The 23,111-nt window shown below is 47.3% G+C and overlaps 1 protein-coding gene across 7 annotated transcripts in view; it reads left to right on the top strand.

Moving 5' to 3' along the window:
• The window catches only part of TEP1 (telomerase associated protein 1), a 1,080,103-nt gene that overhangs the window by 573,252 nt on the left and 483,740 nt on the right, over positions 1 to 23,111 (top strand). For all 7 annotated transcript variants that reach the window (XM_086931874.1, XM_086931872.1, XM_086931869.1 and 4 more), the window contains 2 exons: positions 3,310 to 3,466; positions 3,831 to 3,967. In XM_086931874.1, coding sequence (XP_086788000.1) covers positions 3,310 to 3,466; positions 3,831 to 3,967 — 294 coding nt within the window. The remainder of the gene's footprint in view (positions 1 to 3,309; positions 3,467 to 3,830; positions 3,968 to 23,111) is intronic.

The raw sequence follows: 23,111 nt of genomic DNA, 5'->3' as shown, positions 1-23,111 counted from the left end.
CTCAGGAATACTAAAACCCTAAGGAGATATGGCGTAAAGGTCTATTTATGCCCTAAGGATAGTAAAGCCTGAGTAGAAGAATCTCTGCAGTGTGCGCCACCCTTCATCCACAAAGGCAGCAGAAAAGGAAGCATCTGGCTCAAAAGAAAACGAGTGAAATCATCAACGCTGATAGGGTCTTTCTGGAGGTGCAGAAAATGTGTGCTAGAAGGCGGGGAGACCCACACTCACTGTCTCTCTCTCTCTCTATTTTTATCTCTCCGTAACACACACTCTTTCTATACTGTTCTTTATTATGTGTTGTTAATCAATAGATCTTTTGAGTAAGAGCTGTCCTAATCATCAACAACTCAGCAATCAAAATGGTTAGATGTGAGAACGCTAAGTTTACCCCTGTCATATTTCATCACACATCCGTCCTCAATTAGTCTAAACCATACCTAAGTTATTAACAGGTTGTTTTTAGATTTTGTTTATTTAACTAGTGCTTACTATTCTGGAATGCATGACACCTTGTAGGTTATGACTAAGCTTGGTGTGGACCCTCCCATAATCCAGTTTCTGAGAGAGTTGTGTTCCGGCAGTAGGTCAGGGCCAGCTATGGACTCGGGTGGGAAGGTTCTCATTCTTTCAGAGGAGAAAGGGGAGTCAGACAGGGATGCGTTCTCTCCCCCTTTCCATTTACTTTATATATCAATAGTTTAGGTAATGTTTTAGTAGAAAACTGCATCTATCTTTCCCCAGGTTGTTCCATAGAGTTGTTCTTCAGTAATTTTCAACTCCGAGCTGGGAACGCCCTTCTTAGCAGATATAGCCAGAAAACAGTCAATCCTCCTTTGGTATAACAATTGGACCTCGGAGGATGCCACATTGAACCGAGAGATTATTAGGCAGCCGCGGCCGGTGGTGAGAGTACCTGCGGGCGGTGATGTGGGAAGTGGGAGGGGCAGGGTGGGGGGTAGTATTGTATGGATTACGGAGTTTAACAGGTAAATTAACATATATATGAATAAAACGAATTTCGTTGCGTGCACTGCATCACCAAATGCGATGCAGTGCGCACAACGAATTTCGGTTTATTTATTTATATGTTTACTTACCTGTTAAACTCCGTAATCCATACATTACTACCCCCCACCCTGCCCCTCCCCACGTCACTGCCCGCAGGTACTCCCACCACCGGCCGCAGCTGTTATTAGGGATTATCTAAAATCATCTTCCTTTTTACATATCCCTTGGCTGAACTATATCAAAAACTAATGTTCTGATCTAGGGCACCCAGAGTATTTTAACTCCCCTGACACACTATTGCTAGCCTGCAGAAAAGCTCTAAACAGTCTTGGCTTTCAATTTTCAAGAACCTTAGACTTACCACTGAACTTATAAAACCTAGTGTTCTTAACAATTGAACGAGGTTGGCTATTTATGATATTCAACCATATCTTATTTTTTATTTTTAACAAGATTCAGGTTTAACACGTACCATAGATTGATAACCTTTCCTACTATTAATGTCTGGTCCAAGAAATTGATTAAATGCCCTTGTGATAATTTGTAAAAATGCCCTTGTGATAATTTGTCATATCAATGTACTATGTTTACTGTGTTATTCTGTAAATTTTACTAGGCGCTGAGGAAGAGCATTTTTTATTACCTTGTCTGTGAGAAATTTGCTCAATGTGTCCCAGTGTATCTGTTTTTACAATCATTGTCTACCCCTCTAATTTTCTGCATTATGTCTTCTTATTTATCTTGAGTGTTAAAACACAGGAAGCTTTTGCACGTTTGCCACAATACTGATATTTTATGATGTAATAATATATTCAGGTTCTGCTTGCACTTTCTCAGATTTATTATGCTTATTAATTCCTTATGCTGGACCAAGATACTCAACAAACTCTGCAAGATTGCAGGATATACACTGACCCTGAACCCCAGACAAGCGATATTGAGTATTGAGGAGACAGGGGTTTACCGCGTGGGCCTCCGTCATGTAATATAGTCCTTGGTCAACTGGTAGTGAAACAGGACATTGCTTGCACTAACCCCCTCCGACAATCGGAGAGTGGAAAAGGAGGATCGACATGTGGGCGGCAGCTGAGAAATTAGTTTATACAGCCTGCAGCTGCCTGCAAAAATACTGTGGGATGCATGGTGGGACCTCCTCCAATCAGTGTACCGACTCTGGCTGTGGATGGGCTTTATTTGCGCATTTCCATATGTACACTTCTCTGGTGTATTGTATTTTAAGTGGAATCTCTGTACAGTTCCCTATATTATTATTAGAAAAAAAAATAAGAATTTTAAAAAATGGAAAAAGGAGATAAAGAAACAAAGCAGCATAAGAAGAAAACAGAAGTGCAATAAAGAAAAGAGAAATAAAAGAAGAGTGTGGGCAACATGGTCCTACATTTTGAGCTTTCAAGACCCCACAGAAAGTGGTACACTGTGATTTAAAGTGCAGCCTTAGCATTCGGGCAGCCGCATATTGTCAAACCAGCTGACAATACATTATAATGTGCAAACTCCTCAGAGGTAACCTCAGAGTTTCTGGTAACTCCAAATTGACCTGTTTGGGACCGCTACAGTACAGTCAACAGAAAGAACTCCCTAAATACCATCATCACAAGAGCAACTTCTTTAAAGCCCCGTCATATGAGACCACAGCTATAGTATTAGCAAATCGGTACTCTTCTTGCAGCCATTCAAGCTAACGAGGTGCTACTCTGTGAATCTCTGTCATGGATTGTGTCAGATGGAGTTGTTCAAAGAATGGTGACTATTTGTGTCATCCATATTCTCAGGATGTACTATTCTAATCCATCAGCTCTAATTCCTGGCTATATATACAGAACAGTATGTGTTGTAGGAGACAACCTTGATGTCACGTAAAACGTAGATGCAGTTTCCACCCATCAATGACAAATACTCTGCTGTACTGGCAGTTAGGACTTACCAGAATAACATTAGCGGTCAGTTCAAGAGAGCAGGAACTCTGTTATAAACTGGCTCTAGCTCGACAGAACTTCCAGTTTCCCCACTTCAAATAATTTGAGGAAACAATAGTGTTTCCAGTGGTGGCGCCACAGCTGGCTCTGCCGTTAAAAACCATTGACCAGCACCTCTTCCACCACAGGACTAATTGGTCATAGCGGCAGTCATTCTCTAAATATGTTCTGCAGTCCTCTGGTCAGGGTGATCAATCATGCTGATTGTACCTCTGTAGTTTGTCATCCTTGCATTAATGTCTTGCCTCCTTCCAATCTCCTACCTTGCACTAAAGTCTCCTTGTATTTGTCCTTGTTTCAGGCTTGCGAGAAAGAGATCTGTACTCCATCCTTACTATGTGCTCAAAAGTAGGTCCAGTTGGTAGCAGTGTCACATGGAAGGAAGCCCAGAAGGCAGCAGACTGCACTGGTGTGCTGCCCATGGCATCGTTCTCCTATCTCATGACGTCATTCAAAAGGTAAGAGTGGAGGATTTTCATGTTCCTATACAAGATGCTACATAGCCTCTTTCAACTGTTGGCACTGCAGGTATCTACCTGTGTGTACTCCTAGAAAGTGTGAATGATGTAACTGACTGAATCTTTAAGAACAACTGTTTGATTTTGACCAACACACTTCCTTGGGAAAATTTGAAGCTACATAATTCATCCTGCTTTTATGCAGAGAAAAGCTTTTATTTGTGCCATCAAACTGAGGTTTGTGTATTCCTCCTACCTCAACCGTTCAGTTGTTCTTAACTTACTCTTCAGAACGTTATATTCTTGCTCGCTACTTACCAGAACAATGTACTATCCGCCAGCTTTTTCTGTCCTTTTGTTACAGTATTCTTGGTCTGTCAGCCTCATCAGCAGTCTCAGACTCAAAGCTTCAACTGTCTAACTCCCACCTGAGGTCTGCTATTGAAAAACGCTACCTCAAGAAGGCAAGCCTGGCAAAAACTGTGCATTTGCTGATAGCCGGTGAGTGTTCACACAATGTTTCACTGATTAATAGAAGTTAAATTATAAAACAAGTATACGTCTACTAACAATAGGTAGGCTTACAACGCCACATAGTCTTCCAACTTTTATGGTTAAAAATTCATTCTTCAGGGCAGCTGGGGTACCAGAAGATCCAGTAAAACAGAAAAAGGCTTGGGCAATAGCTATATCAAAATATAAGCATGCTAAACCACATTTATGTCAAGAGAAAATGGCACTAGCATAAAAGTACACAATTGCAAAGTATCATTAAGATTATATTATTGTGTAGTAGTTGTCTGGCTGTCTGGTATAGGAAAGTCATGGTTTCTGTTAATTTGTGCTTCACTTTAACCTAGATCCAATAAATGTTACATCCATAGTCCACACCTGCAGAATGTAAGCATCCTTTGTTATAGCAAATGTGTGTATCTTCATAACTTAGCTAAAAACATTTTGTAGACATTTTTCTATTCGTTTCAATGCTGATATTATCAGACTTCTACTTCTTTCTGTGTGATAAAGGAGATTAGGTTGTTTGTGTACCAATCCACATGAACTTGGAGCCCCAGGATCTACTTTGAGTTTTCCATTTAGGCAAAGGCAGGAGAGACAGAAGGATGATCATCTGCTCAAAGGGCAGTAATGCTATAATGGATTCCATAGTACAATATCGCACTACATTATATACGAGTACATGGGGATATCATTACACCGAGTTAATTACATAAACAATTGCAACTATAGTGAATGTCACTACACTGAATATGCTAAGTAAAACACCCTTAAACTTAACTATAAAACGTATGTTGTCTAATGCTAAGTCTAAACTTCAACCAAAACATTATTGACGCCCTAATCATAACACTAAGCCTTACCCTTCCCTAAGCTGAAACTTAAGACTTAACCTAAACCACTACCAGAACCCTAACACAAACTTTTAACTGTACCCTCACTGTACCCCTACCCTAAACCTAGCACTATCCATTATCATAAACCAAAACAGACCTTACTCTATGCCCTAGCCCTGAACCTAATGCCAACCATGGCCCGACCTTTTTTGCTTCTTCTTACCCACTCTTAACTCTACACGTTACAATCCACTGTGGGTCTAACACCTTAATTCTTTTACTTACCTTATTCAATGTATTATTCTCAGTAGTTGGGTTTTCAATAGTGGTTATTTTGTTGTATTAGCCTCTGTATAATGGTAAGTCAACATAGATAATTCTTTGTAGTAGAGGTAACACGCCCTTCATACGCACATTCATATATATACCTAGCTGGTTGTAAGTGGGCTCTAAATCGAAGCAAAAGTTCCTTTATTTGTAACATGGGAGCTACCTGGGCTCAGGAGTGTTTCTGAGTCAAGTGAAGTACGAGTTGAACTTGTACTATCTATATGGCCCGGTTTCTTAGAAATGTGCTTAGTTTTTGTTTATTTTGCTTATAGGTGCTTATTATATGGTGCAAGCTGACTGTGGCCAAAATTGCTAAAGGATAACTTTGTAATTGGTGATTTATACCATGTGTTGCTGTCTATCACTTGCTTTGCATAATACTGCCATCTAGTAAAAGGCATTGGCTTCAAAGTGACTCGTGATTCCTCCTAAAACCCATAATGCACCAGGACAAAGAATCCACCTTATATTCTTTTTGAGCCATTGGATTCAGACATGCTTTTTGGCGTTCTGGGAACGCTACAGAAGAACAGTTGTTTGGTTTGACTCCAGACACCAGAATCTACTCCAGCAAGTTAAGAAAGCACCATATGACAACTGCTTCCATTTCAACCTTGAACAGAGATTTCTTCGAGGACCAGTTGTATTGGTATGACCGCTGTGGGGGGGGATGATTAATGAACATAATACCCTTGTGGGTTTGCCCTAAATTTAATAGCAAGTTGCTGTGCTCAGACCATCATATGAATGTAATCTCTGCTACCCAAAGACCACAAGGAATCAAACTGTTCAGCCTGTCATGCCTTCAAAAAGACAATTTGTTATCGGAAGGAACGCCAATGAGCGCACTACAAAATGCAGTGCCAAAGCTCTCCCTTGACAACAACAAAACTTGACATCGAGGGAACATACATGGACGGAAAGAGTGGTGGCCCAGCTAGTATTCTGGGAGGCCACGGTGATTGTTGCCCAGATACTATGTCTCCAGAGGGCTCCCACTATAGGGACCAGCCGTCTCAAGGGCCCCCAACGAAATTCCACGCAGAATAAACTGCACCACCCATGCCATCTGAGGATCTTCAGTTTGGTATTTGCACTTGACAATAGTCTTGACTTGAAGGCGTACATTGGCCTCACGAAAACTGGGTTTTGAGGCCCAAGACTGCATCAAAATTGGCACTGATCATTGGGCCTAAGAACGCTCAACCATTAAAACAAGCTTCGGCTCCATAGAAATCCGTTCACCAGCAAACAAACTCCACAGCGAGAGGCTCCTCGCCATGAAGATCCCACCTCAGAACCAAGTTTGACACCGAAGTTGGCTTTGAAATCACCTTGGATGTGTGATTAGTCTACACCACTGCAGGAACAGCCAGATGTTAGACAGCAGATAATCTACATTGACCTTGTAGCTGGCCTTATGCCTGCACCCTTTCACCTTCTTCCCTTAGTCCACGGCGTGTGCCCACAGACCTGGTGCATCCTAAGCCAAGAAAGCTCACTTTTGAAGAGCTCTTATCAGAAAAGCATAGATATCTGGCTTTCAACCTGAGGTACAACCGCATCTGTTGAATGTTCCCTTTGATGGGCAGCATTTATTTAGGCCCACAGATGGCAATTCGGGCTTGACTGTTCCCATGAGGAGCAGGGTCAGTACTAATTTGCATATGGCTGGGTTCAAATCGGGGTGGCATAGTGAGCAAAAGAACAATAGATTAAACCCAGATCTCTTGACTGGGGCTGAGTGGTTGAACAGTTTCAGCACTCCACCCATCTTCTTCTTGTGTTTGCTATATCTGAAAGGAACAGGTTAGTATTAGATTCATTACCTTAGAATATCCCCAGGTGTCAGACTGGATCCGGAAACTTTTGCGTGGCAATACCCCTGCGCTTGGGTAGGGGTCGTCTGCGGCTACGCGTCCGTCAATGGCGCCAGGATGACGTCTGAGTACTTAGACGCCACCCTCGCGCGCGGACTTCAGTTCTTCTTTTTTCCGCGCCAGCAAGCACAGATCCGAAAAAAGTGGTACCCCATAGTCAATTTTTGACTACACTTTTTCATTCATTTTGATCCTTTTCGAAGTCTAACGACTCCGACGGTGCCGGTAGGGTTGCCCGGGTTTAATCCCTGCGCCGACTGCGACCGACTGATGTCGGTTACCGACCCCCATCGCCGGTGTCTTCATTGCCTGGGCCTCGACAACGACGACAAGGCCTGCTCCGACTGCCGGGCCCTGACCTCTAAAGCTAGGCGGGAGGGGTCCAGCAACCAACTCGAGCTCCGGCAGTTGGCCCCGCTCCGCTCGAGGTCGAGGTCCGCAGGGAGGTCGAGGGGTCGGAGTTACCATAGCTCCAGGAGTCGTCTTCGGGCTCGAAGTCCTCAGGTAAGCACAAGAGGTCGAAGAGACGCATTGCTCTTTAGACTCCCCTCGACGCTCGCGTGACTCGGCCGGGAGTTCGGGGCGACACCGCCCTCGTGGCACCGCCGGAGCCACGGGCGTCGCGGCCTGCTTCATACCCATCGGTCCCTGGGCAGAACGCGACGCTGGAGGAGATCGAGACCTTCCTCGCGGTCATGAGGTCGCTCACTCCTCCGTCGGGCTCCTCGGCACCTTTGGGCCCAGCGGTCCCGACTTGGGGTCCCAGCTGGTTGGGTGCTTCGGCCCCAACACCGTAGGGTGCTTCGGTCTCGACGCCGCCGGTGACTTCGGTCCCGGCACCACAGGCCCCCACAGGATCCGGGTCCGGATCCGGGTCGTCGCCGGTCGACCTTACGACAGCGCCGGCCCGCAGGGTGTCGCCCCCGGCGCCGCCTCCGGGCGCCGCTGTCCCCGATCCCTCCCTCTATTCGGGTCCTGCGCCGGAACGGCGCCTCTCTCCACGCCAATGGGAGATTTCTACTTCTATGACCCAACCCCATCCTTTGGACCTGAGTCTCAGGAGATGGGTGGCGAGGGGGGATTGGGCGGAGTCTGAGGACCCTCTGGCACAGGAGTGCTAGTCTTATCAGGACTGGACAGGTGAGCTAGGGGAGGCCAGTGGTCTGGGCACCTCGCCGGAAACTGGTTTTATCTCCCCTCTTCTACCGTGGCTACGGAGGAGGGGGCTGCCTATAGTGTGGTGCTGAAGCGGGCGGCCAAGACCTTGGGCCTGGAGCTCCCCGTCGCGGCCGTGAGGACTAACCTCCTCACTGAGGTCCTTAAACCGCAGGCAAGCTCGGCCGAGCCTCTGCTGCTGTTTAATGAGACCTTGTCTGACGTTCTTCTGGGCACTTTGTCCAAGCCCGCTACAGGTCAGCCTGTAGATAAGAACGTGGCCAGACGCCACCACCCGGCTCCGGGCGACCCTTGCTTCTTGTCCATCCACCCCACCCTGAGAGCTTGGTCATCCAGGCCTCTAACTCCCAGACCGCATTCGAGACGGCTCCCCCCGATCGGGAATCCAAGAGGTACTAGCAATACGGGAAAAAGGTACTCTCCTCCCTGAGTTTAGGGCTGCGGTCAGTCAACGCCGCGTGCCTCTTGGGCCGTTACACCCACTCTCTGTGGGACACAGTCGCGGGCGTGCTGCCACAATGTCCGGAGGAGGTCCAGACTAAACTCACCCAAGTCCTTGAGGAGGGTCGAGATGCGGCACGGTACTCCATCCGGTATGGGCTGGATACCATCAGACTCACTGCGCAGAGCGATGACAACGACGGTGGCGATTCGTCGCCACGCCTGGTTGAGGTCCGCCAACATTTCGGCTGATGTCCAAAACACCCTTATGGGCATGCCGTTTGATGGCTGTCGCCTCTTTGGCGACAAGGCAGACCATGTGCTTGAGCGCTTTAAGGACTCCAGGGCTACGGCCAAGTCCTTGGGCCTCTCGGCCCCGCGCCAGCAAATTGCTGCTTTTCGCTCCTTTCGTGGCCAAGGAAGGGACGCCCCCACACGTCCTGCCAGGCACGGGCCGCAGACTATCGTCCAGCGCTGTGGCAGACGTGGAAACCGCCATGGTGGCAGTCGGAGACAGCGGCAAGGCCAGTCCACACCTGCCCCTGCAGCATCCGCCTCAGAACCTTCCTAGTCCGAGCTTTCAGGCCCATGTGACGCTAGTGGGTTCGCCATCACCACCTCCACTGGCGCACTGTCTCATCGGACAGGTGGGTACTGCAAATCGTCCGAAGGGGCTACTCCTTCCCCTTCGAGGCGACCCCTCCAGCCATGCCACCGCAGTACCACCGCGTGTCGGGGGAGCACTTGGCACTTCTACGAGCGAAAGTTGCGGCCCTCTTGGCCAAGGGGGACATAAAGCGCGTTCCTGGGCCAGAAGTAGTGTGTGGTTGTTACTCCCACTACTTTCTGGTACCCAAGAAGGGCAAAGGGGGCCTACGCCCTATCTTGGACCTGCGGAACGTCAACGGCTTTCTCCGGTAGGAGAAGTTAAAGATTCTGACACTAGTTCAGGTCCTAGCTGCCCTGGACCCAGGAGACTGGATGGTAGCGTTGGACTTGCAGGACGCTTATTTTCATATCCCCGTCCTGCCTGTCCACCGGCGGGGTAGGCCATGAGCACTTTCAGTTTACCGTGCTCCCCTTCGGCCTTACCAGCGACCCACGGGTGTTCACGGAAGTGATGGCGGTGGTCGCAGCTCATCTGCGCATGTTAGGGGTTTCAGTCTTCCCCTACCTCGACGACTGGTTGTTGAAGGCGGGCTCGCCCCAGACAGTCGTCAGCCGCCTCCAGACTATGGCCGACCTCCTGCTCCTGCTGGGGTTCTCCATCAATGTGCCGAAGTCGCACCTGTGTCCCTCTCAGAAGCTCCTCTTCATCGGAGCGGTTCTGGACTTGGCGCAGTTTCGGGTTTATCCTCCCGAGCAGCAGGTTCGGGATATTCAGGCTCTGATTCCGATCTTTCAGCCGTTATCCAGAGTCTCGGTCAGGTTGAGCTGCTGCTTCTGAGGCTGATGGCCTCCTGCATCCTTCTGGTGCATCACGCCAGGTGGCGGATGCAGGCTCTGCAGTGGGACCTGAAGTTTCAGTGGGCCCAGTATCAGGGCAACTTGTCCGACCATGTCTTGATCTCGGATGGCCCTGCAAGACAGTTGCAGTGGTGGCTCACGGACCGCGATTGGGTCAGCATCAGATCCCTCTCCCTACCCCAACTGGAGCACGTAGTTGTGACGGACGCGTTCCTCCAGGGCTGGGGAGGCCACATGGGAGAAGCGGAGATCAGAGGCCTCTGGTCTCCGGCGGAGTCCTGGCTCCACATCAACCTTCTGAAGCTGCGGGCGATCCGGCTTGCACTGAAGGCATTCCTCCCCTCTGTCCGGGGGAGTGTAGTGCAGGTGTTCACGGACAACACCACCGCCACGTGGTACTGCAACAAACTGGGCGGGGTGGGGTCATGGATCCTATGCCAGGAGGATCTGCGCCTCTGGCAGTGGCTGGAACATCAGGGCGTGACCCTGGTGGTGCAACACCTGGCAGGTTCCCTGAACGCCAGGGTGGACGAACTCAGCCGTTGGTGCATGATGGATCATGAATGGCGTTTGAACTCTGACGTGGCGCAAGGCCTCTTTCAGCAGTAGGGAGAGCCTTGGTTAGATCTATTTGCCACAGAAGAGAATGCGCAATGTCATCAGTTCTGCTTGTTGGAATTTCCAAGGCGGCACTCACTCAGAGACGCTTTTCGTCGCGAGTGGAGCTGTGGTCTGTTGTATGCCTTTCCGCCTATACCACTTCTGCTGAAGATCAGGCGCGACCGGGCCCAAGTTATCATTGCAAAAACAACAGGTGATGGACCGAATGAGGATCAATGTCACACATTCAACCCAGTCAAAAGATCTGGGTCCTAATCCATCGTTTTTTTGCACTCCACACCACCCTGGGTTAGACAATGGCGATATGCAAATCAGCTCTGACCCTGTGCCCCATGGGAACAGTCCAGTCCGAACTACAAAAGCCATGTCCTTCCCAGAACGGAATCAAGCATCCGAGGACCGGACCGGTTTCGAGGTAACACCTCTCATCAGCCCGGCTAGCTTGACTCCAGTGGTGTGGAGTGCCTGGGACCCACGTCTGGGCATCCCCAGTACACTTATAGCGGATTTGCAAAAACAACAGGTGATGGACCGAATGAGGATCAATGTCACACATTCAACCCAGTCAAAAGATCTGGGTCCTAATCCATCGTTTTTTTGCACTCCACACCACCCTGGGTTAGACAATGGCGATATGCAAATCAGCTCTGACCCTGTGCCCCATGGGAACAGTCCAGTCCGAACTACAAAAGCCATGTCCTTCCCAGAACGGAATCAAGCATCCGAGGACCGGACCGGTTTCGAGGTAACACCTCTCATCAGCCCGGCTAGCTTGACTCCAGTGGTGTGGAGTGCCTGGGACCCACGTCTGGGCATCCCCAGTACACTTATAGCGGATTTGCAAAAACAACAGGTGATGGACCGAATGAGGATCAATGTCACACATTCAACCCAGTCAAAAGATCTGGGTCCTAATCCATCGTTTTTTTGCACTCCACACCACCCTGGGTTAGACAATGGCGATATGCAAATCAGCTCTGACCCTGTGCCCCATGGGAACAGTCCAGTCCGAACTACAAAAGCCATGTCCTTCCCAGAACGGAATCAAGCATCCGAGGACCGGACCGGTTTCGAGGTAACACCTCATCAGCCCGGCTAGCTTGACTCCAGTGGTGTGGAGTGCCTGGGACCCACGTCTGGGCATCACCAGTACACTTATAGCGGATTTGCAAAAACAACAGGTGATGGACCGAATGAGGATCAATGTCACACATTCAACCCAGTCAAAAGATCTGGGTCCTAATCCATCGTTTTTTTGCACTCCACACCACCCTGGGTTAGACAATGGCGATATGCAAATCAGCTCTGACCCTGTGCCCCATGGGAACAGTCCAGTCCGAACTACAAAAGCCATGTCCTTCCCAGAACGGAATCAAGCATCCGAGGACCGGACCGGTTTCGAGGTAACACCTCATCAGCCCGGCTAGCTTGACTCCAGTGGTGTGGAGTGCCTGGGACCCACGTCTGGGCATCCCCAGTACACTTATAGCGGATTTGCAAAAACAACAGGTGATGGACCGAATGAGGATCAATGTCACACATTCAACCCAGTCAAAAGATCTGGGTCCTAATCTTGACTGGGTGAGAGTATTCTGCTTAATTCAGAAACTCTGTCCATCACCACCCCCTGTTGTTTAATTATTTTGTCCACCATAAGCGTGGAAGGGTATACTCAGACGTGAGTCCCTAGCTCATTGCACCATCAGGATTCAAGCAAGCCGGGCCGAAGACGGCTGAAATGCCAGAAACCGGTCCCCGGTAGCTTGTTTCCTTCCCAGTGAAAGAATTGGCTTGGTAGTTTGGTTTGCCCTGTTCCCATGATACACTGGGCCAGGGACAGACTAATTTGCATATAGCCAGGTTCTGAGCTGGGATGGTGCAGTGAGCTAAAAAACGGTGTCGGATTAAGCCCTGATCTCTTGACTGGGTGAGAGTATTCTGCTTAATTCAGAAACTCTGTCCATCACCACCCCCTGTTGTTTAATTATTTTGTCCACCATAAGCGTGGAAGGGTATACTCAGACGTGAGTCCCTAGCTCATTGCACCATCAGGATTCAAGCAAGCCGGGCCGAAGACGGCTGAAATGCCAGAAACCGGTCCCCGGTAGCTTGTTTCCTTCCCAGTGAAAGAATTGGCTTGGTAGTTTGGTTTGCCCTGTTCCCATGATACACTGGGCCAGGGACAGACTAATTTGCATATAGCCAGGTTCTGAGCTGGGATGGTGCAGTGAGCTAAAAAACGGTGTTGGATTAAGCCCTGATCTCTTGACTGGGTGAGAGTATTCTGCTTAATTCAGAAACTCTGTCCATCACCACCCCCTGTTGTTTAATTATTTTGTCCACCATAAGCGTGGAAGGGTATACTCAGACGTGAGTCCCTAGCTCATTGCACCATCAGGATTCAAGCAAGCCGGGCCGAAGACGGCTGAAATGCCAGAAACCGGTCCCCGGTAGCTTGTTTCCTTCCCAGTGAAAGAATTGGCTTGGTAGTTTGGTTTGCCCTGTTCCCATGATACACTGGGCCAGGGACAGACTAATTTGCATATAGCCAGGTTCTGAGCTGGGATGGTGCAGTGAGCTAAAAAACGGTGTTGGATTAAGCCCTGATCTCTTGACTGGGTGAGAGTATTCTGCTTAATTCAGAAACTCTGTCCATCACCACCCCCTGTTGTTTAATTATTTTGTCCACCATAAGCGTGGAAGGGTATACTCAGACGTGAGTCCCTAGCTCATTGCACCATCAGGATTCAAGCAAGCCGGGCCGAAGACGGCTGAAATGCCAGAAACCGGTCCCCAGTAGCTTGTTTCCTTCCCAGTGAAAGAATTGGCTTGGTAGTTTGGTTTGCCCTGTTCCCATGATACACTGGGCCAGGGACAGACTAATTTGCATATAGCCAGGTTCTGAGCTGGGATGGTGCAGTGAGCTAAAAAACGGTGTTGGATTAAGCCCTGATCTCTTGACTGGGTGAGAGTATTCTGCTTAATTCAGAAACTCTGTCCATCACCACCCCCTGTTGTTTAATTATTTTGTCCACCATAAGCGTGGAAGGGTATACTCAGACGTGAGTCCCTAGCTCATTGCACCATCAGGATTCAAGCAAGCCGGGCCGAAGACGGCTGAAATGCCAGAAACCGGTCCCCGGTAGCTTGTTTCCTTCCCAGTGAAAGAATTGGCTTGGTAGTTTGGTTTGCCCTGTTCCCATGATACACTGGGCCAGGGACAGACTAATTTGCATATAGCCAGGTTCTGAGCTGGGATGGTGCAGTGAGCTAAAAAACGGTGTTGGATTAAGCCCTGATCTCTTGACTGGGTGAGAGTATTCTGCTTAATTCAGAAACTCTGTCCATCACCACCCCCTGTTGTTTAATCAAGTTATCATTGCGGCTCTGGACTGGGCACGAAGATACTGGTATACCAAGCTACTCAGCATGTCTGTCGATCCCCCGATTTGTCTGCCTCTTCAGGAGGACCTTCTGTCGCAGCAGCAGGGAACGGTCCTCCACCTGAACCTGTCCAGTCTCCACCTCCATGCTTGGAGATTGAGCGGCGACAGTTGAGGCCATTTGACTTGCCTCCTGAACTTTGTGCTGTGATTCTGGCAGCCAGGCGTCCCTCCACAAAGTTGGTATACGCCTGCAGGTGGAACAAGTTTGTGGCATGGTGCACAGCAAAGGCTGTGGATCCCCTTTCTGCCCCTCTTTCAGAGGTTCTCCTCTTCCTCCTTTCTCTTGCCCAGCAGGGCTCTGCTCTGGGCACTATCAAGGGCTACCTTTCTGCCCTTTCCGCCTTCTTAAGGCTACCTGATCAGCCTTCTTTGTTCAAGTCCCCGGTTGTTAATAGATTCTTAAAGGGCATCACTCATATGTTCCCCCCTGTTCCTTTCGTGATGCCTCAGTGGGACTTGAACCTTGTACTAACTTTTCTGATGTGTGCTCCCTTCGAGCCACTTCATAACTGTCCTCTCCCTCTTCTTACCCTTAAGACTGTTTTTCTGGTTGCCATCACCTCTGCCAGGAGAGTGAGTGAGCTCTAGGCTCTTTCATCCAAGTCTCCCTTCCTTTCTGTCCATCCGGACAAGGTTGTTTTGTGGACAAGACCCTCTTTCCTGCCCAAGGTAGTCACAGCCTTCCACATCGGGCAGTCCATCACCTTGCCCACCTTCTTTCCGCCTCCGCATCCCTCTAAAGAGGAAGAGCGGCTCCACCGTCTGGACCCAAAACATGCACTCTCTTTCTATTTAGATCGCACACGCCAGTTCCGGGTGGATGACCAACTCTTTTTTGGTTACGTGGGTGCTAAAAAGGGATGGGCGGTGCACAAACGGACCATCTCTCGTGGGTCGTCTTGTGTATGAAGGCATGCTACTCTTTAGCTATGAAGTAGCCTCCAGTTGGGCTGAGGGCCCATTCCACTCTGGCCACGGCAGCTACTACTGCCCTGGGTCAGGGAGTCCCCTTGCAGGACATCTGTCAGGCAGCTACGTCGGCCTCGCTGCACACGTTCGCAAGACACTACTGCCTGCACAGCCAAATCCGGAGGGATGGCTTCTTTGGCCGTTCCGCCCTCCAGGACTTTCTGGTGTGATCATTGGTTCGCAGACCCACCACCGGGGCTGGTATTGTTGGGTCATTTATTATAAGGTAAGGAATCTAATACTAACCTGTTTATTTCAGATGCACAAGTTACTTACCTTCGGTAACGATATATCTGTAAGAAACAGTAGTTAGTATTAGATTCCTTACCGCCCCACCCATCCTCCCCCTTCTGCGAACCGATATCTGGGGTTAAGATCATCCCCTTTCAGGGCCCTAGTTTCATGGCACCAGTGTTGGTTTTTATCATGGCTCTGCGTTTCTGGCGCGGAAAAGCTGTGTATAAGAACTGACGTCAGCGCGCGAGGGCGACGTCTAAGTACTCCGGCGACGTCATCCCGACGCCAACGACACTGACGACTGGCGCGGAGCCGCAGACGACTCCTACCGCCGTGCAGGGGTATTGCTACGCAAAAGTTTCCAGATCCAGTCTGACACTTGGGATATTCTAAGGTAAGGAATCTAATACTAACTACTGTTTCTTACAGATATATCGTTACCGAAGGTAAGTAACTTGTGTGTTTGCTCTAAGTGGCCTAGAGTATGCCCAGTCGTGGGTCCATTGCTCGCTGTGCCACTGGATTTAAGCTATCCTGGCTAATGAGGGGTGATACTCTTAAATCGCTCCTAGGATGCTTGTTTCTGGTCTAGTCTAGGGAGGACCTGGCAGTTCAGAACGGACTGTTCCCATGGGGAGCAGGGTCAAGACTGATTTGCATATGGCTGTGTCTAAACTGGAATGGCATGGTGTGCAAAGAAACTATTGATTTAGGTACAGATCTCTGTACCGGGGGCGTATGTTTGACATTGTTTCAGCATTCCGTCCATCAATTGGTTTTTTGCATTTGTCGCTCCAATTGGGAAGGGTTTGTCCAGACATGGGACCTGTGCTCATCTTGCCACTGGAGTCAAGCTAGCCTTGCTGATGAGGGGTGATACCCGGCCTGGCAGTTCAGGCTGGACTGTTCCCATGGGGAGCGGGGTCAAGATTATTATGCAGATGGCCTGGTACCAACTAGAATAGCATTGTGTGCAATAAAACAATATATTTAGGCCCAGATCTCTCACCTGGGGGTAAATGTTTTAGATTGTTACAGTATTCCCTCAGCACAAATATGTATTTTAGCCATTCATAACTAATTCTTCTTCCTATCTGAACACCTTCCATGAATGGACAACTAGCAGACCTACTAAGTAGGATGTATCAACAAACACACGAAACAGAGATTAATCCACTAGTACTTCAGCAGTACTTTCAGAGTTGGGGAACTCCCTCCGTCTGTTTGCTACTACAGAAACTGCTAAATGCCCAGTCGTCACCTCCTGGTACCTCCATCCACAGGCAAGGGACAATACTCTGTGCAAGAAATAGTCTGGGGATTTGTCTATCCTTTTCTTCAAACTACCGCTGATTGCATAGAGTTACTGAATTGCAAGTTTTAATGGTGGAGGAAATGTTGATTTAGGATTACAAAAATAGGGTTTTTCTAAGAACCAGCTTCACCTCTATCTAAGAGTGTCCCCTTAGCCCATTTTATTAAAGTATTGTCTTACTGAAGGAAAGTGATCCTTGATGACATGGTCACCTCCACTTTATGCCTGGTAATTGTTCCAATTTTGACAAAAGGGCAAAAGGTTCCTGCTATCCAGGTCCCCAGTGACAAATCTCTTTCCCCAAAACTGTACAATTGCTCCCCCAATTGGCAATACTTGTAGCCCTCCTGTAAGTCCGTAGTAAATGGTACCCCAGGTATCTAGGCCATGGGGACTTAAGATGGTCCCTAAAAACTGCAGCATGTATTGTGCCAGCCTAAGGGACCCCTCACTACACACATGCAAACTGCCATTGCAGGCTGTATGACATGGTGCAGACAAAAGTGAAGACACGACGTGGCCCATCTCTTGTGTGGCATTTCTACAGACACTGCATGCAATATATGTAAGTCACCCCCGTTGTATGACACTACCACACATGCAATTACTACCCATTTTTTTCTACGCCATCTATACAACGCATAGGTCATTACCACGCATGCATTTTTTACGAATAAAATTTCACTGCATATGCCTTAACCACACATGCCTTTATTATAAATATTTTCTTGTAAAGGCATGATTTGTAAATGCATATACGTGGTTAACATTTGGCATGGGTGGTAAAAGGATCAGGCAGTAGCATCTACTCTACACCTTAATGTTTTTAATTTAACTTGAATGTGGCATATGCACACTCGCCACAGAAAACTGACATTATTAAGTTACGTCAGATTAATTTAGTGTTTGTTTTGTGTAAAAATTGGGTGCTCCTTCATCTACAGTTTTTTGCTTCATCGGATTATTTCGGTGCCTCTTTATTTGAGGATTCATGATGTGCTCATTCATCAATAATTTGTGGCATTGTGGCATTCTAGTTTACCGCACTATCCCTCATACTGCCATTGCTGGGTGCCAGTTTTTACTAGTTTATGGCACAAGGCCTCATTCTGCCAATGCTGCATGCCAGTTGTTAGTGCTGCCCTGGTGCACAGGCAAGTACATTCCAACCCAGAAAAACAGCTGCTAAATGTAATGCTGGCAGTTTTATGTAAAATGTGCTCCCTCACCTTCGTGTGCGCTGTGGTGTGCTTTCTGGATGTGAGTTTAATCCGCTACCTGTATCATTGGAGTGCGCTACTGGTTGTGGCTGGTCCTGTGACTCCGTTTCGCTGCCACTTAATTCACTGGAATCTTCTGACCGGTAATGGTTTCTAAATATTGCTTGGCATTTGTATTTTGCGCCTGTTGCCTAGATGAACTGTGGGAGGATATGATTCTCGTTGTAAATGTAAATATGTTTTTTATATCATTATTTACCACAAAGCCATTACCACGGTAAATGCTTGAGTGTTAAAGGCATGCGTACTAATGGCATGCGTAGTAATGGCTTTGTGGTAACAGTTATGCGTGGTTGTGACTGCGTTTTATTGGCTGTTTCCCGTCACTCCTACAGCAGGCATTAGTGTCATAAGGCAGGGTGCATTATATTACATGTGAGGACATATCTGCATTAGCAGATATGTCCCTGTGATGTCCAAGTTGATTTTTGGACGTCCCTGTGATGTCCAAGTTGATTATTGGACATTGCCAGTGAACAGGGAAGCCATCTTGAATGTATGTACTGGGCACTGATGATTACGAGTTCCCCAGGTAAATGGTGGCTTCACCGAAGCCAAAGATGTTTGGTATCAAACATCTTGTATTAATAAACCCACACTGATTCCAGTGATGGATGTATTAAAACATGCACCCAGAGGATACCTTAGAGGTGCCCCCTGCAAACCTGCCAACCTCTAGTTCCTGGCTGACTTGTGAAGACCAGCCTGCCACCCTAGCCAGTTTCTGACCCCTGCAGGTGAGAGCCCATGCTCTCTGAGGGCAGAAATAATGACTGCTCCGACTGGAGGTGCGGTCACCTCCGCCAAACAAGATGGCTAATAATCAGCATATCAAGGCAGGAGGCATCAAAAGCCTGTGCCCCCTTTGATATGCAACCCAGGCTTCTAGCAGACAGGCAAAATGCCATCCCCTGCCCGGGTATTATTTGGCACCTGGATAGGTGAGAAAATTAGCTAGTCAGGAGGCATGTTCACTATCAGGCCAGGTTCACCCTAAAGGTGGACTACCAGATGTGACCACGACAACTAGAATTCCACTATCTTGGTTTTAGGTGGAATTAGGTTAACTGGGTTAGGGTTATGCACACTTTACACTGGAAGTGTTTATATAGGTGGTGTAGTCACCTTAAAGGTGAGTAGCCCATTGGCTACCACCTGTCTCTTCCCTTAATTGATTTTCTAGGCAGCACCCTTGATGCCAGGAACTCGGATTCGATGGACCCAGAAGAAGAGGACAAAGAAAAGCAGTGAAAACGAGAACTGAAGACTTGCTGCTGACTTTTTGGCACCAAACTCTGCCTGCCTGTACCAGTCTTGATTGTGATGTAACAGAGTCGTCCTGCAGCTGAGTCTCTGCCAAGAACCCTGTTAGACTACCATCCCTTCGCAACTTGCCAAAAATCTCCCTTGGAGTAGAGGAGCTATTCTGCTGCAGTCCGCAAGCACCAAAACAGAAGAGTTGCATTTACCATGGTGCCGCTACCCGGTTGGACCGACGCAGCAGCCACCCAGGAAGAGGACACTGTGCTCCAGAAGGTCAGCCTCCTGAGCAAAGCCTGTTTGAGTCCAATCCGAACTCCAACAGCACCGAGCAATCGTCGAGGGACGTCAGCTCAACAGAGACCTACATCCACAGTGGCCAAGCTGTCCTTATTTTTTTTTTTATAATCTTTTTTTATTGATGGCATTATGCATAAAATACAAAGTGATACAGTATTGTACAGAGCATTACATTGATATGGATCTTGCTTCCCTTCCCCCAACTCAGTCTACTTCTAAGTCCACAAGTGTGCCTGTATTAGGGTGATCTATTCATTCTGTGAATGAGGAGGGATGGGGAACTGCCTGCAGGGGTTCACAAATATTCCCTCTATACTAATTCCACTGCCCCAGTGTGATCATTTTTTAGGGCATCCCCTAGATTCATATCCTGTTCGCTCCATCAGCATAAATCAATCTAGATCCTTTTACCATCCTGCGATCGTCGGAATCTCTTGTGCTCCCCATAGCTTAGCGATGTTGCTTTTCGCGATCATCAGTCCCAATGTAACCCAGGTCCTTGCCTTACTACCAAGGTCAGTATGCTCCCAGATATTTAGGAGGCACAATCCCAGTTTCAGTTCTGTTGGGATCTATAAAATACCCTGCATGCATCAAGTCACTTCAGACCAGTATCGTTGAATATGTGTACACTCCCAGATGATGTGTATGAATGTGCCCTCCTTACCAAACTCTCTGCCACAGTCAGGATCCTCCCTGTAGCCTATTTTTACCAGAGCTGGACACAGCAGGTATGACCTATAAAAGACCTTGAGTTGTATGCGTCGTAGTTTTGAAGAGATCTCCATGAGATAGCTCTCTGGGGCATGTATCTGTCGAGGATCCAGTCCACGAGCGGGGAGGTTCTACTAGAGTTTCTCCCTTTGGTATGATTGCTTGTAGCGCATGCCTAACCTGCAAGTATCTAAATTACTCCGTATTTGCTAGTTCGAATTCCATCTTCAGTTGCGCAAAGGGAATCACTCCCCCTTTTTTTCCCAGGTCCCCTACCCTTTAGATACCAATCATGTCCCACCGGTCAAAGCCCTTCGTGTTTCTCAGTGTACCGAATCTGTCTGCGTCCCACAGTGGGGTCATATGTGTGATTTGTCCTGCCTCACCAAGCTTTTGTTTTCAGTATGCCATATTGGAACCGCGTGATCCGTGGGTCCCGTCAAGTGCAATTTCGCCGGATTGGTGTATAATGCTCTGATATAGTCCCCACCTGGGAGAAGCCAGTGGTCCATGTTATAGCCTGGGTCAACCTGGGGTCTATATATGCCATGATTTCCCGCTGCTAGGTGTGATGCCCAGTAGTAACTTTTGATATCCAGCAGTCCAATGCCCGCATCGTACCACCCCCTGTTTAACTTTTGGGTTGCTATTCGGGGCAGTTTTCCCTCCCACAGAAGATCTCTCTGCTCCCTCTCAATGGCCCTGAAGTAGTCCGTGGGAACCGGGTTCAGCGAATATTGTAATATATATATATATAAGAAATGAGGCAGTGACATCATTTTGAATAATGCGGCGCAGCCGATCAAGGACATAGGGAGAGACCTCCAGTGCCTTACATCACTTCTGAGTCGCTGCAGCTGGTGCAAAATGTTGTGCTCCTAATATGCTGTAAGATCTTTGGTGAAAGGGGGAAACAAGGGAACCCTACTCACAGCGGAACCAGGGCAATATGTTTATCCAAAGAACAGTGGTTCCTGTGGCATATTTATTTAACACAATATTAATATAACAGCTTAAATAAGCACTATTAAATTGTAACAGAGAAGGGTCTGGCAAGGAAAGAAGCACACATATATACCAATTTTTTAAGAAATTATTCTTTGTATTTCAATTTTCAGACACTCAGTCTAATAGTTATAACAGCGACATATATACAAAAAATTGTGCAATGTGTCCCCAGTGATTTGTGAACAAAAAACAGAACATAAAATAATAAGTGATCTGTACAGTTTTGTTGTTATGAATATTTACAAAGGGAAAATGACCAAGCGTAATAATAAAGCAATTCTTATCAGTGACTATCTACAATCATAGAACACGGTGCTTGAAAAGGTTCATTCCCTATGGCGTCGACGGCGTTTCGACCTGCTCAGTAAAGGTCTCGTCAGGACTAGACAGTGAGGGACATCTTGTGGTGTCCTTTATTAATGCAACCCATGCATGATAGAAAATTGGAATTGACTTACAGTATACCCAGCCGGGCACACTATCGATGGAAACCGTGGTAATCTTGAATATAAAGCTGACAATCGATAATTGGCAACAGAAGACAGGAAATGCCACTGTCGGTGGAATCCGTGGTATCGGACAGACGACCGGTGAAACGCGATCAGGCGTTCCGAGTTCTGCGAGCAGGCATTTTCCTGTCTTCAGCTACTAATTATCGATTCTCAGCCTTACTTTCAAGATTATCTGTCAGCTTTATATTCAAGATTACCACGGTTTCCATCGATAGTGTGCCCGGCTGGGTATACTGTAAGTCAATTCCAATTTTCTATCACGCATGGGTTGCATTAATAAAGGACACCACAAGATGTCCCTCACTGTCTAGTCCTGACGAGACCTTTACTGAGCAGGTCGAAACGCCGTCGACGCCATAGGGAATGAACCTTTTCAAGCACAGTGTTCTATGATTGTAGATAGTCACTGATAAGAATTGCTTTATTATTACGCTTGGTCATTTTCCCTTTGTAAATATTCATAACAACAAAACTGTACAGATCACTTATTATTTTATGTTCTGTTTTTTGTTCACAAATCACTGGGGACACATTGCACAATTTTTTGTATATATGTCGCTGTTATAACTATTAGACCGAGTGTCTGAAAATTGAAATACAAAGAATAATTTCTTTAAAAATTGGTATATATGTGTGCTTCTTTCCTTGCCAGACCCTTCTCTGTTACAATTTAATAGTGCTTATTTAAGCTGTTATATTAATATTGTGTTAAATAAATATGCCACAGGAACCACTGTTCTTTGGATAAGTAAGATCTTTGGTGACATATATTCCCAAGTACTTGAAACCCTCTAGTGCCTCTTAAATGACGTAGTTTTGGGGCAAGGTGTGGAACTTCCCTCTCAGTACATATATAACTGACTGTTTCCAATTTATTGTGTATCCGGAATATTTCCCGAAATGTATAAAAATATGGAGCGCTCTATTCATTGAGGCTCTAGTTGAGGCCAAATATAGTAATAGTCAGTCAGTTGCAGAAGAAGCATTACACACATTGTCAAAATTGCTCTTCTATATTACATTGATTTCACAAAATTATTTTCAAGACTGGCCTTGCACCATGCATAATTAATTACATTGAAGTGCTTTAAGCCAAAGCTAAGCAGACACTAAATACTCCACCTAGTGCCCTTTCTGCTTGCAAGATAGGATGCATAGCTTTCCTGGGAAACGAACCGTTTGCAGACATATGTAAAGCAGCAATGTGATCCATATCACACACTTTCACAAAGCATTACTTTGTAGACATTCATGACCATCATGGAGCACAAGTTCGGCAGACTGTCCTCAAAACATTATGCCATACATACCCTTATTCTGCTGACAAGCCACCGCTG

The sequence above is a fragment of the Lissotriton vulgaris genome, chromosome 7 (assembly GCF_964263255.1).
Source record: "Lissotriton vulgaris chromosome 7, aLisVul1.2, whole genome shotgun sequence".
Taxonomy (NCBI): Eukaryota; Metazoa; Chordata; class Amphibia; order Caudata; family Salamandridae; genus Lissotriton; species Lissotriton vulgaris.
This window is presented reverse-complemented; position numbering and strand designations above follow the sequence as displayed.